General features: G+C 38.5%; 2 protein-coding genes across 5 annotated transcripts; both read right to left on the reverse strand.

Moving 5' to 3' along the window:
* Positions 1-202: 202 nt before the first annotated feature.
* Positions 203-7,008, reverse strand: zgc:136472 (uncharacterized protein LOC678514 homolog). The gene is made up of 11 exons (XM_020639665.3): positions 6,711-7,008; positions 6,348-6,545; positions 5,240-5,364; positions 5,000-5,137; positions 4,590-4,697; positions 3,042-3,167; positions 2,713-2,910; positions 2,494-2,614; positions 991-1,172; positions 576-665; positions 203-450 (listed from the first exon to the last, which is right to left on the reverse strand). The coding sequence occupies exons 1-11, from the start codon at positions 6,889-6,891 to the stop codon at positions 367-369; spliced, it is 1,551 nt and encodes a 516-aa protein (XP_020495321.1). The 5' UTR covers positions 6,892-7,008; the 3' UTR covers positions 203-366.
* Positions 7,009-7,272: 264 nt separating this feature from the next.
* Positions 7,273-12,667, reverse strand: si:dkeyp-75b4.8 (lipopolysaccharide-induced tumor necrosis factor-alpha factor homolog). Of its 4 annotated transcripts, none has more exons than XM_065956307.1 (5): positions 12,560-12,667; positions 10,543-10,708; positions 9,449-9,556; positions 9,119-9,317; positions 7,273-8,996 (listed from the first exon to the last, which is right to left on the reverse strand). In XM_065956307.1, exons 2-5 carry the CDS (start codon positions 10,679-10,681, stop codon positions 8,891-8,893), a joined length of 552 nt encoding a protein of 183 aa, XP_065812379.1. In that variant the 5' UTR covers positions 10,682-10,708; positions 12,560-12,667; the 3' UTR covers positions 7,273-8,890. The 4 variants fall into 4 exon arrangements, with proteins under 4 accessions (XP_065812379.1, XP_065812386.1, XP_020495348.1 ...); XM_065956314.1 differs by having other exon boundaries at positions 9,449-9,553; positions 12,560-12,666; XM_020639692.3 differs by having other exon boundaries at positions 9,119-9,320; positions 12,560-12,665.
* Between the last annotated feature and the right edge of the window lie 1,007 nt (positions 12,668-13,674).

Here is a 13,674-nt window from a genome sequence, read left to right on the forward strand (position 1 = left end):
GCTGCTGACAAAGCTTTGCCCCACCCACCCCAGCCTCCTCCTTTGTTCGCCCTTATACGGGGGTTTAGCAATGTTTTGAATATGGACTGCAGTACCCATTTTAAATGCTACGTGTCAGAATTACATATTGCTCCTTTGACATCAAATATGACAACAGAGACCCAAGAAGTGAAATAAATAAAAGATGTCTTTTAAACCTCTGTGTTTTTGATCAAAAACTTTATTGGATTTGATATGTCTGACGGCTAAATACAACTTGATTTAGTAGAAAAATCCATCTGGTTTCAGAGAGATGCAAATAAAAGGTATCAAACACACACGCGCGCACACACATACACACTTTGCACTACTCTCTTTGTTTTTGGATTAAAGCTCCTCTTTGATTTTTTGGACTTTTTTTGCCTCTTCAGCTTTCAGGGCCTTCATGTACTTCCTCCTGTCCTCATCCTCCTGCAGACACAAAAAAAACAAGTTTATTTTTATCACAGAAAGAAAAAAGGAAGCTCATACATACTCAAACCATGGTGGTTGATGTTTTCTGTTCGTGTGACAGAGAATTTAGGAAGTTAATTTACCAGAACTCTGTATTTTTTGGCTTCCTCCATCTCTTCATCAATAAACTTAATCAGGTCCTTCAGCTTCCTTTTACCAGTGTAAACCACCACCTAATAGAAACACAGATATCACACACAATATTATTCCCTCAGCAATTGTTAACCCAACAGAACAGGGATAGGATATCAAACATCAAACTTTGGATAAGTTATTTTACTAATATTTGCTTCTCTAATGGGTATGACTTAAAGGGATTTATTAAACTACTGTATGTATCTATAATTTAAACAATGTATGCTCTTAATTCATAAGGGAAATAATGTCCCCAAAATCATCCCTCTACATTTTTTATGTCTTTACTGTGTCAAATTATCATAAACAGAAAAATATTGACAATAAAGATAAATGCTGCAAAATAACCAAAGGACTGCTTACCCTTTCAGCATACAGAGCAGGGAACAAGCAGAGAGATGGGTACGAGCCCAGCATCGACATATTGATGACATTAGCCGAGGCATCGATGCGAGCGATGACCGTGTCCTCTCGGTCCTTTAAGGCCTCAGCTAACTCTTCCCACAGAGGAAACACAGCGTGGGACGCTTTACTGTAAGGAAGATCTAAAACACACATTCAGTATGGGCCTCTACGTTCAAGTGGTGTGAACAAGTGATATAATAACAGTAGTTTAGCCCAGGAAGCAAGGATTGTCAACATGTCCTCACACCTCCCCAACAGAGTTTTTTATTGTCAATAACTCCTGAAACAACTTTGGATCTTTCTCCAAAACAAACGTGTGAAACAGTTGCACATACAGTGAGTCTTGCTTTCATTTAACTTATGCACTTATAACACGATGTAACCTTCCTTTTGACCATCATAATAATACTGCCGCTTGAGATCCCCATTGAGAAATAAGGTAAATGTGAGTTGTAAGAAGCTGATGCAAACACAACTGATACCACCATTTTATCTGATGATGTCTTAGCAACCAGTCTTTCACAAATGCAGCATACCATAGCAACATTATCAATCACAGGCAGTCATATATCTGGTTAACTGATAAAGGTCAGTTAAACAGTTACACTATTTAGCTCTAATTTTGTATCTTACTGATTCTTGTTTCTGGGTGAGAAGAAGGTCCATGAGAGCTTTTTGACGACAGCAGTTGCCTGCTTTAATAGTGTTAATAGGAGCAAAACAATGACCTTAAAGGTGCTAAAATTCTCCATACTGATTGCTTCCCCCCCCCAGTTATTTTAGTTTATCAGGTTGAGGCTGGTTAGAGCTTCTATTGCAGCCATGTCCTCAGAGGCAGATTTAGTTGCAGTTTATAAGTATATAAGCTTATTTGAAGAGTCTTCAAAGTCTTCTTAAGGTTTCTGCTGGAAAGTGAGTTTCATTTTACAATTGCGCCAATGAATGCATGTTCTAGCGAGACAACCGCAACCACCCACCCCACCCACCAACCCTTCCCTCTAAAACAAGCCTGATACTCAAAACGATACTCAACTTATGTGAGCGCATGAAACCATAGAAAGATGTTTTCATAACATGAAAGTGGCTGCGTGTTCACTTCTCAGCCAAGCCATGTTAGCACATGCCTATGATTGTAAACACTGAAACCGACACAAGAAGGAGGTAGAGCCGTTTGGTCAGTGAGCGTGCGTATCAGCATCACTCTGCTCACAAAGTCAGAGCAGAAAAAGCAGAAGACAGGGGTTCAATGACATTGTTTTTGTAACAACTCACTCTGTTATGTTCATTATATTTACCAGCCACTGTTGCTAGTAAGTAGAGCAAATTCACACCACACACAAGCATTTGGTGGGTGGAGGGTGCTAGTTTCCAACCCTGGTATTAACCCAGATTTGTTTATACCTGCAAATGATAAACTCCAAGCTTCCTGGACAGTATTTAAATTAAGGAGTATTGACTTACAGAAGAGGACAAAAACAGTCTTGTTGGGGTTAAAGGCCACTTCCTCCAGTGTCATTCCCACCAGCTCCTTCACCGGCTGCTCTTCCCATCCTTCAGGTATCTCCTCGCTCTGCATCTTAGGCTGTGATGTTAACATGAGCACAAACACATCATTTATATAAGGATTCGATTTTTTCCACTTCCTGTTATGTATCACAACCAGATGACAGTGTTGGTTACCTTAGCAGTGCCCTCCAGGTAGGATTGGCAGAATGTTTTAATGGTTTCTGCGTCCAGAGTTTCAGAGGGCAGGTGGTAGGTTATATGGTCTGTCAGGTTGACCAGTCGAATGAGAGGAGCCTCAAAATCCCGAACCCGGAAATACTCCATCAACCTGCCATTACGTGGCTCCTCAACGTTCACCCAAATAAACAAAATCTGGAAACACACACATGCAGAGTTGAAGTGCTCCAATGACGAACAAGAATATCATTCTAAAATGTGTTTGAAGGATGGTGTTTGAATCATTCTTGTGTGTGTGTGTGTGTGTGTGTCGTTGAACTCTATACCTTTAGCCTGAACGCTTCTGCAGTGTTGTGAAATGCAGAGTGGATCTCTTTGAAATCAGCAGAACTTTCTTTGATGAACAGCAGAGCGTGGTTTAACACAGGTGATGTTAATATCTGAGGGGCTGACTACAAGAGAGAATGACATGAAACCATTTAAGATAAGGTTGTGTTTTCTATAAATCAACATTAATGTTCTCAGCGGTTTTCACTGTTGGCTATTCAAAGTACTGAGAAGTAAAGGAGACCTATGGCAGTCAAAACTTAAAGGGATACTTCACCCATTTGCATCAAGCTTTGTATCATTAGAAACCTGGTAGTACTTTTGAATGGTCGTGCATCCCGCCCTCATTTCCCCCTGAGATGCGAAATCTTTGTATTTCTAAGTCTGAAAAGGAGCTTCTGATGACACAAAAATCATCATTTTGCGTCACTGGAAGCTAGTGCGGTTAGCAGGGTGAAACTACAACGCTAGTTCCTCATATTTTCAACCACTGAAGCTACAGACCAATCACAGATCAGTGGGTGGGAACTCATTCCCAGAAACGAAACTTAACGTCCGCCATATTGCTTGGAAGCTATGCTAACAGGCTCTATGGAGAAAGCTGATAATGCTGATAAAAGTATGTTTCAACTTCAAACTGATATGGATGAAGGGAATTTTGTAGGTCTTGTGCTCGAATCAGATGTTTTTGGCTATCTCTACGAGATGCAAAATAAAGTCAGCTTCCTCACAGCCGCCGACAGGCAGGCCTTATGTCTCGGCTGCTGCAGCAGGGACATAAGACCAGCCTGTCGGCAGCGGTGAGGACGATGAGCGGCCTGTCGGTGCTCTCACTGTTTGCCTATGGACACAGACATAGAGTCTGTTTTCTGGAATTTCTAAGATACCAATTCCTTCTGGAAGAAATCTGGGAATCAGTTGAGGAAACGGCTGTATGTGTTGAAGTAAATGTCTGTAAATAGAGAACCTTAGTGGGAGTGGCCTGCGGTGCTGTGCATTCTGGGATTTGGTGTCTTTCATCCACATGAGCCAAAAAGACACTTTCTGCCTTTTCTCGGTCAAGAAGGCCCCAACTTCAAAATTGATTTCACATTTCTACTCCATATATGACCCAATGTCAATACAGATTCATGTTTCAACAGGTATCACTGTAACTATTAAAATATGACACCATGCAAATCTAACAAACAGCTTGTTTTGTTATAGAAAGACAACTCCCCTTACTTAATCTGTTTAAGTAACACACAGTGCTCAGAAGGTGTAGACTTGAAACCTCAGTCGATAATAATAATAATCATTAACTGTGTCTATTTGCCAGATAGGCTGCCCTCCCTGGGTGCAGATTTTAAATGTGAGGGGGAAAATTTAAAAATCTGGTGAAAAAGCTTATATTTGTGATACTCATCACATTTACATGAAAAAGGGGGTACGACAAAGATCACACAAATTATTAATGTATAGATATCGAGAAGTATTCTATCTCGGTTAATTGATTACAAAAGAAGGCCACATAACATTTCCACATGTGAATCCATACTCTACTGTACCTTTCCAGTGTACTCAGTGACGGGATCCATCTGGTAGACGGTGATAAAAACGATGAGCTCCTCTTTAGCCGTCTGAGGCAACATTTTATAAGCCTGGGTGAGCTTAGACTGCAGCAGCCAAACATAGAAACGGTAACACACACACACACACACACACACACACACACACACACACACACACACACACACACACACACACAGATAAGAAGTGATGAACCTCCAGTTCTGAACTATCTAATACATTTCCTCTTCTTGATTTGATGGTTTTATGATTTAAATCCAGTCCTATTCCTCGTCATTTCATAAAAAAATTTAAAGGTATTGAGGAACGAGGCAACATTCACAGTACTCAGAAACATACATACCATTTCATCAGAGACGTGTTTGTGCCTGGCATGTATTCAAATTACCTTTTTAAGCAGAAATATAGTGTCATATGTGAGACCATATTTGCTGATAACTTCAATGTTCTGTGTCACAGCAAAATGAACATCAGGAAGGTCAGTTGCTGCAGCGTAGAACACTTGGATGTACTCCTGGTTCAGCTCCTACACACATATTTAAAAAAAAAAAAAAAAAAACTGATGTTCAGACAATTTGATGACAATTGCAACACCAATGAGGAGCTGAGGAAAACTGTTCTTACTCACCTTGAAGAAGCCAACCACTGTTAGTTCCTCTCTGGCTTCTATTTGGCTCAGATCAGTAATGAGGTCCGAAGCAGACCCCACTCTCCTTTTCAGCCAGGTCAAGATGGAGGCTGCACTCTGAGGAACTAAACCACAATCCAGCCAATCAGCTTTCCCCTTTACTATATACTTTAGCCAAACTACAAAGACCCAGCTCTTTCATGAACATCTTCACACTTAATGATACTGATGATGATTTTCATGATGATAATGACGGTTTGTGCTTTTGTTTGATAATGACAATGATGTTATTTAGGATGGTTTTCATGCTGATTAGAACTCTCAAGAACAGCTGTCGATGTTGTGTTATGCCTCTCTGCATTGCCTGTCAGCACCTGTGAAAGCTGTTGGTTCTAACTTACAGTACTGACGTTGTTTACTTCTTTCTAGACCCTTGCTTGTGTTGTTGTTACTCTCTGATGTACGTCGCTTTGGATAAAAGCGTCTTCTAAGTGAATTGTAGAATTGTACAAATGATTAAACAGCTTTATGGATATTACGCAAAAAGTTAAACACTTTAGGTAATGTGCCTAGTTGCATGTTTGCCACAAGTTAGAAAAAAGGATCAATTCGACTCTCATTTCCATGATTTAGCTATCCCTAGAGCCATGGAGGTGGTTAGCTTAGGGTCAGGAAACAGCTAGTGTGGCTGTTTTTAAGTATAAAGTATGTGTTAAGTGAAATGTTATAACCCAAGAGTTTAATCGGTACATTAACAGAAGCAAAACAAGTTGTCCTTTTACTCAAGTAACAAACTAGCCAACACATTTAAGTGTTTTTTCATGAGGTAAAAAGATAGGTTACAGCAGGATTCTAACAGACAGATTTTGGCTAATGTTGTTAGCCAGTAACCTACAGTGGGGCTATACTGATGATATGCGGGATGTATTGGATATTACTCCTTGCTTCAAAAGGCATAACATTCTACATTTAATTTACAAATTTGGCAATGTTTAGAAATAAATATATGTCTATACACAAACAAATGTGCTTTAATTGCTTACCATAGCCATTCAATTAAATGAATATACATATAAATTATGTACTGTTTTGTTTCCTTTGCACATACCAGGACAGGACACAGGGTTGTGTTTATCTCCAGAGATGTACAGCCTGATAGTGTGGTCTGTTGCATTTAGTTCTTCAGCCAGGTTCTTCTCATTTTTCACATCAATCACTGCCAGTTTGACCTCCGAGCCCTGAAGCTCTGCAGCAGCTCCTTCAAATGCCTCTGAGACCCGATGGCCTTCTACAGTCAGAGGAGCAGCTACACAAACACACAGAAAAACAGAAGCACTTTCAGTGAGTAGGAATTAAGAAAATAATAAATCGACTGCTGTGAAGTGGCTGTTTAGCTTTCTTTTTTGTTTGTTGTTGTGTCTTTCACATCTCAAACAAACATGTGGGTCAACCTGTTCTGTGTGTTACTTACAGAAGTACACCAGCAGCTGCTCATATTTTCTCAGTGCCCGTTTGAAATTTCCTTTCGTCAGCTGTAAAACCTCATCCTTCTCAGGGGATAAGTCGTATTCCTGTCCTTTAGGTTGTGTGTCAGCGGCGACAAACACACATAGACACAAAGCCCACACCCCCAGCAGCAACAGTGTCCTCATGACAGTTCAGACTGATGGATCAGGTGTCGAAAGAAGCTTCAGGTAGGTGTGGAGGGACGGGTGGAAGGGAGGAAATATATTAAGAGTCTTTGTGTGTGTGTGTGAGTATGTGTGTGTGTGTGTCTGTATCAGTGCTGAGCTTGTAGTTGTGAATGCTCTTGTTATCTGCCGACTAGACCCACCTGCCTGTTGCTGATTAACTTTGCTCTCTGAGCTTTGCTGTATCTCTGCTATTGGCTGCTGTTCCTATCAAGTATATCACTAATATCTAAATGCCCTTGTGCTAACACAGTTAGCCTAAACAAGGTCAAAGAAACACACACGCTCATAATGCTCTGTCACTAAAGCCTATTTTCACACATGTAGGAGTCACTCATAAGATAAAACAACCTCACACCTTTGTTAGAGTAACCAAGACACATTTTTATTTCTCTATCAACATGATAGAATGATAAATAACAATACAATGACAACATTTATATCTTAAAAAAGAAAGACTTATTTAGCAGGCATTCTGAGCATCATATTTCAGGTAATAACCGGGTATTTACAGCAGGTTTATATCACAGTATGTTAAGTTTATATCACTAGCGAAACAACTTCATAGGCCCATGTTTTTACATCCTGTAAGTGATGTACTTAGCAATTCATGATTTAGCTGAAATCATTAAAAATTCTTAATCATACATCTTTATTTACTTTGCATGAATCGAATTATAACCCGGTTTAAACTTAACTGATGTAAAAAAAAAAAAAAATTGCAGTTACAATTAAAATATTTAACGTAGCTATCGTCTTGTGCACCTCTTTGTTTTAAAATTTCTTTCAGTTCATTTGAGTTGTAGCAGTTTGTACCTTAAAGGAGCTTCACAGCCACACAGGTGTTCATGAAGCTCATGTTCAAGGTGGGCAAAGTTCAAACTGGAATTGTATCAGGTCATTTCACTTCCATCTACTTAATAAAATGATAACGGTGCTATATAAGCCAGCTTAAAATGTGCAATAAAGTAAATAGTATAGTGCAGGAGAGGTCAGTGGTGCATTCGGTGCATACTCAGACAGAAAAGATAACATGTCAAGTCAATGTGTTGTTGTTGGCTTTAACAAATAAAATCATGTCTGAAATCCAAGCTTGGTAAGTTGCCCATTTGATTATCAGTGTAAACATAAAATGTAACTTTGTATGCATTTAGAAGTAACACAGTTTGATCTTTTGATATTAAATATAGAAAATGCTTTTGTATATGTAAACTATGAACTAAATCCCGTAGCTGGAAAAGGTTAGGCCAAAAAATTGCTCTGTTCACTTTGGTTTAGCTGTTGTTGTAGAATATCCTGCACCCATTTGGTAAAGTAGTGCACAACTAAAACAAACTCTCTTACTCTGATATTGACATTGTCATTGAATTATAAACCCCAAAATACATTCTTACAAAAGTTCAATAGTGCAACAAGTGTTTTTGCCTTGTTTCTTCAGTGTCCAAGAAATGCCTGTTCGCTCTTTAAAGAACTCTTACATTTTCCAGAATTGTAAAACTCGACCATCTCAACAGTCAGAGATGGTATTTGAAAAGAAGGTTAGTAATAAAAAGTGAAAATAAAATGTTTTTAGGCATAACATATTAAAGACAGCAATTCTGACTGCCATAAATGCAAGCAAGGGTATCCTTGAATTTACAAGATTGTGACAACAGTGACCATACTTCTTAGAGTAAGTGTATATAATTTCAGAGGACACTTTTTAAAAAGCTCCTGCAGCTGAATTTACAGATCTGTCCTTCACTTTGATCAATATTTCCTTTAAAACCTTAAATAATATATATTTTTTATCACCTATATTCACTTTGACTTCACTGAGTAGCTTATGCAGTGAACTGTTTGCATTCCTATCGTACAACATACATTTTATTCATCCATACTGCGACAAAAATATCTTATGAATGTTATGAGATTTTGGGTTGATCCTTGGAGGAGAGGGGTCGTATTAATCCTGACAGTGTCATCTTGAGTTTGTGTACAGATGGTTTTCACAATGCGGGCAGGAATGATGTGCGTTCTGTAGGCTACGTACCATGAACGGGATCAGACAGCAACCGCAAATAAACCTGAAACACACACACACACACACACACACACACACACACACACATGCCAAGAGAAAACACAGATGAAGCTTTGTTTAGCACACTGACGTTAGAAATCATGCATGTGTGGGTTTGTGTCTCACCCCATCATGAAGAGAAGTAAACACATGCAGCAGGCAGCCGTCCCAGGCAGGTATGTGACTTTGGTGGTGACAACACGGTGGCAGTGCGGGCAGCGTACCACGGCTGGGACGTCTCCCAGATATGTCAATGCGACAGGAACAGGCTGCGGCTGGGTCACGACTGGCTGCGTTTGTCTGCCGCCAACAGACGATGATACACCTACTGGCATTCAGAGGGTACAAGAAGGATGGGGGGGGATATCAGGAAGAAAACAAGATGCAAATGAGTCATGATTTACCTTCTCAGTTTGTCTGATATGCATTCAAATTCAGAGTGTAGTAGATTTATACTTTGTGTAGTTGGATGGATTATGACTCCAGTGTTTCGTGAAGGTGATGTCACAGCAGTTGGCAGCCGAGGTGGAGTCAGGACAGGAAATGGATTCTGCTGGACTACTACTAGAAAGAAAAAGTGCTTACAGTATGCACGTATTTACATTTTATAAAGACAAAATACCTTTTTATTTTAAGTTTTCTTCGGGCCTTTTTGCATTTATTGATAGGACAGCTGAAGACAGTGGGAAAAAAGGGGAGAGCGTGGGGTTATACATCAAGGGGCCAAGGCTTGGAGTCAAAACAGCTTCATGTGTGCCTTCTATAATGACAACTTTCGAACTAATTATTTGTTCCATTTTATCTTGGGTTCACTTTAATTGTCTGGCTCAAACCTCACTCAGATTTGACTAATTTAATTCTTTTCTCCGTTTTTTTCTTTTACTTTGCTTTGTTGTGCTCGGTTTCTAACTTTTTTCCATCAAGCAAACAAATTAATTATTCTTAATTACTGCTGAACACAAAGGATGATAGATATACCCTCAAACAGTCTCCAAGAAACAGAAACTCAACTCCAGTAGAATAAGACTATTTTCATTTAAATCTACTCATGAATGCATCACAAAAAAAAGTTGACATTGACCAGTATTCAGTGTTTTGAGTTAGCAAACAACAAAACAGTGTGTCAAAGCAAACATGGCAGGTTTCCGTCACCTGACTAAGAGGCAAAAGAAACGTAACTTTTTTAATTATTAATTTTGGGACATTTGGTCTTGATTTAGAGGACAGCTGAATAGAGACAGGTAATGTAGGGAGGAGAGAGTGGGGTACGTGCTGGGATACGACTCTGCGAGGGATGCATCAATGACTGCAGTCTCTGTAATATGTAACGCATCCTCTACTAACCGAGCTCAACCATCGCCCCAGAAACATCAGTTCTTAATTTAATTAACACAAAGTCTGCTGTGTCTGGGTATTCTTATGGGATTATTTTTTAAAAACAGAGTAAGAAAGTTAAGCTCATAGAGCCAAAACAAAGACTGAGAGGTTGTTTTCAAATCACCTGACAGTGATAGAAGTGGTATTAAAAAGATGAGGGAGATTTCTTTTACCTGCTTCTCCGTAGGTGGGTGGAGGTGTTGGAGGAGAGTGGAGGGAGACATGATATGAAGGGGGAGGGGGGATGTTGTATCTTTCTATGTGCAGAGCAGGAGGGTGGAGACGTGCCTCCTCATATGAAGGGGGTTCCATCAGGGGATCATCCAGTCAGACAGGAAGCTAAAGAGAGGAGACAGCAGATCATTCACATGTAATGCAAACACAAACGCACACTTGTTTGACTTTTCGCAGCTTTTTTCTTCTTTGTGTTGCATTTTTTTTTCTACTTGATTCCTTCTAAGAGGTTATCATTTTAGACCTGGATTTATAACCCTTTAAATTCAATTCGATGCAAAGTTATGAAACAGAACAAGGAACAAGAGTTTAATGGGTTTTTTTTAAAATAACTGTCTTCACAAGTGTTCAGCTGTATTGAACACTTTCCATCCATAGGTATAATGAGCTCCGGTGACAACAGCAAGTGTTCAGCAGAGAAGATCAAAACAATCATTCCTCATTCACTGAGTGTGATCAAACTGCAACCCACTGATGAAGACAATGAGAACAGTGAGACGAAAGCTGTCAAAGATGATCTTTTTCTGACAACATGCAATAAGTTTTGTTTTACATCATTGTCTTGGGACAACACATTTATTACATTTTAATTCAGAAATTAGCTTTATTATTATTATTTTTAAATATAATGTTTCTTAATTCTAATTAGGTGTACTAAATTTAGTCTATCTCTCTATCTACTTATACAACAAACCAAAAAACAGAACACTTCAGAGACCAACAGTTGGCCTTGTGCTTTCAGATTCTGAATTTGTATGCAGAATCTGTAGAGGTTTAATAAATTCTAATGTAATACTTTTTCATTCATTAATTAATCCCACTAGGGGTAATTGTGGTTTATTGTTGAAAGGGGATGGCAGTGACTGTGCTGTTTTGTCACTGCTATCTGTCTTGTTGTCTTTCTCCTTGATGAAAAAGGTTCTCTAAACCCGCTTGTTTTTTATGATGTCACTGGACATGCAAGGTGAAAAAGTTTTTGGGAATCCCAGTCAAAAACTTTTTGACACAGCTCCTCTCTAGCATGAATTTACTGTCAAGACCAAAACCTCACACAACACAACAGTTTGTCTTAAATGTACCTGGATACATTACAAGGCTGACTCTGAATATAAATGAATTGTACAGTATGGAGCCATCATACAGAGGCTAAAGACTTGAATCTGATTGCTGTAGTTGAGTCTGATGCGCTTATACTCTTATTTTTGTGAGAATTTCTGGTGTCACCTCCTCCCTCCATTTTTATAAATCAGACAATAGTGAGGCACTCTTTAGATAATATTGTTTTCACCAGTTTTAACTGTGAGGGGCGCCGCAGACATTTAAAGACAGAGTATTTGTTTTTAGTTTTTAAGTCTGACATTAACACACTGTGACACTGTGTGACTGTTGCCAAGTGAAATGTGATACTGTTTAAAAAAAAGATGTTTTAATTCTTTGTCTGCTACTAAGTATTGCGTTGGATAACTTATATTTTTAAACTTCAGAGCACAGTTTATACAAAAGAACAGATATCATTTAGAGATATCAAATCTTTAAACTCTTATTAAAGTAGTTAAAGTATATTTGTTGTCTAAACTAGGTCATCATCTCCATAGATTCTTAGAATAACACGATAAGGTTCAAAATATCATAGAGTTATACCTAACATGTAACAAAGTAATCCTGAATCATGTCATCTCACTGCATTGCTTTACCTCAATCTGTGATTCCCTGCCAATATGATACCTAAAACCAACTGTAGCCATTAAACACACTTGTTGAAAGTAGCTGAGTCATTCCAGATCACACAAGACTCCTCTCTTATATAAACAAGAAGAAGTCCGGCCCTGGGTATCTGGTCCAAACAAGTACAGGTTTGCAATCCACATAGAATAAACTCCAAAAACTGCCTGCAGGGTATTAAATTTCCTCTTTTCAGTCATTCACAGTTGAGTTAGATGAAAGCAGTGGTCTTACCTGGGACGTTTAGGAAGATTGTCTGGCAGGAGGGAACACGTACCATATTGGTGACAGTGGTGACATCACAACCTGCTGAACCTGTTTTCCTCTGGAATTAGAAACATTTTACTTTCCACAGACTGAAAACCAGCTCTGTGTACTTGTTTACCTCGTCTATAGGCTTAGCTCAGAACTTTATATCTTTCACAACAGACATCTGTTCCTCTACTCTAAATTCTTCTGACAAACTGATCAACTTCATTTTTAGTACCGAAACTGACAACATATTAGGTTGTAATGTCTCGTTTTTCCTTAAATACATACAGGAATAAAACTACAAACCGAAATACAAATTAGGTCAAAACAAAAATTTGATCAAATATATGAAATTATTATTCACATTTTCATATATTTGATTTACTTAATTTATAAATACAAATATGTATTACACCCTGTAGCCCAACACCCACAGGGAGAGGCATGGAGGTTGGGTACATGCTAAACCAGGTAGCAGGTATAGGCTGGGGCCTAAGTATGCTATTCTCTTGGCAGCACAGATTGGTTTTAGGGACGTGGAACTGATGCAGGAGGTGGAGCACTACCAGCTAGATATAGTTGGGCTTACCTCAATGCACCAGAGGAGTTAATTTGAACCATAAATTCATTATTTTCAATGTTATTTTGAAAACACATGTGACTTTACAAAACATCTTTTCTGCATCAAATGATGCATCAATCTCGACATATGTTCTGAGCAAGTGTTAATGGACTTTTTTCATTATAGATGTATAACTATAATATATATCTATAAATAGTTTTTTCTCTCTCTGTATATACATGTATACTATCTATATACATAGATAGTATACACAGAATATAAACAGTATCGGCAGATGTATGTACTGTATGTATGTATGTATCAACATATTTATATCATTAACCACTCATTAATTATTGATTAGATTGGATTAGATTAGATTAAGTATTAACTTTGTCCACTAGAACGGATGAATTCAATCCTAATAACAATTTTGTCTAAACTGAAGAGGAGCTAATGCCTGACTTACAAATAAACTTAAAAAACACTTAGCAGAGTTTGATTTGAAAGACAATCACCAACCTTGCAGACAAAG

This window comes from Labrus bergylta, chromosome 1 (genome assembly GCF_963930695.1).
Source record: "Labrus bergylta chromosome 1, fLabBer1.1, whole genome shotgun sequence".
Lineage (NCBI taxonomy): Eukaryota > Metazoa > Chordata > Actinopteri > Labriformes > Labridae > Labrus > Labrus bergylta.

What these genes read in the sequence shown, in the direction of transcription:
- zgc:136472 (XM_020639665.3), bottom strand. Translation starts at nt 6,891, where the DNA reads ATGAGGACACTGTTGCTGCTGGGGGTGTGGGCTTTGTGTCTATGTGTG. An exon ending in CAGAAGCGTTCAGGCTAAAG is followed by an intron (nt 2,911 to 3,041) that starts GTATAGAGTTCA and finishes GTGTGTTTCCAG; the next exon opens with ATTTTGTTTATTTGGGTGAA. An exon ending in GACTGTTTTTGTCCTCTTCT is followed by an intron (nt 1,173 to 2,493) that starts GTAAGTCAATAC and finishes TGTGTGTTTTAG; the next exon opens with ATCTTCCTTACAGTAAAGCG.
- si:dkeyp-75b4.8 (XM_020639692.3), bottom strand. Translation starts at nt 10,681, where the DNA reads ATGGAACCCCCTTCATATGAGGAGGCACGTCTCCACCCTCCTGCTCTG. An exon ending in AATCCATCCAACTACACAAA is followed by an intron (nt 9,321 to 9,448) that starts GTATAAATCTAC and finishes TCTGAATGCCAG; the next exon opens with TAGGTGTATCATCGTCTGTT. An exon ending in TTACTTCTCTTCATGATGGG is followed by an intron (nt 8,997 to 9,118) that starts GTGAGACACAAA and finishes TGTGTGTTTCAG; the next exon opens with GTTTATTTGCGGTTGCTGTC.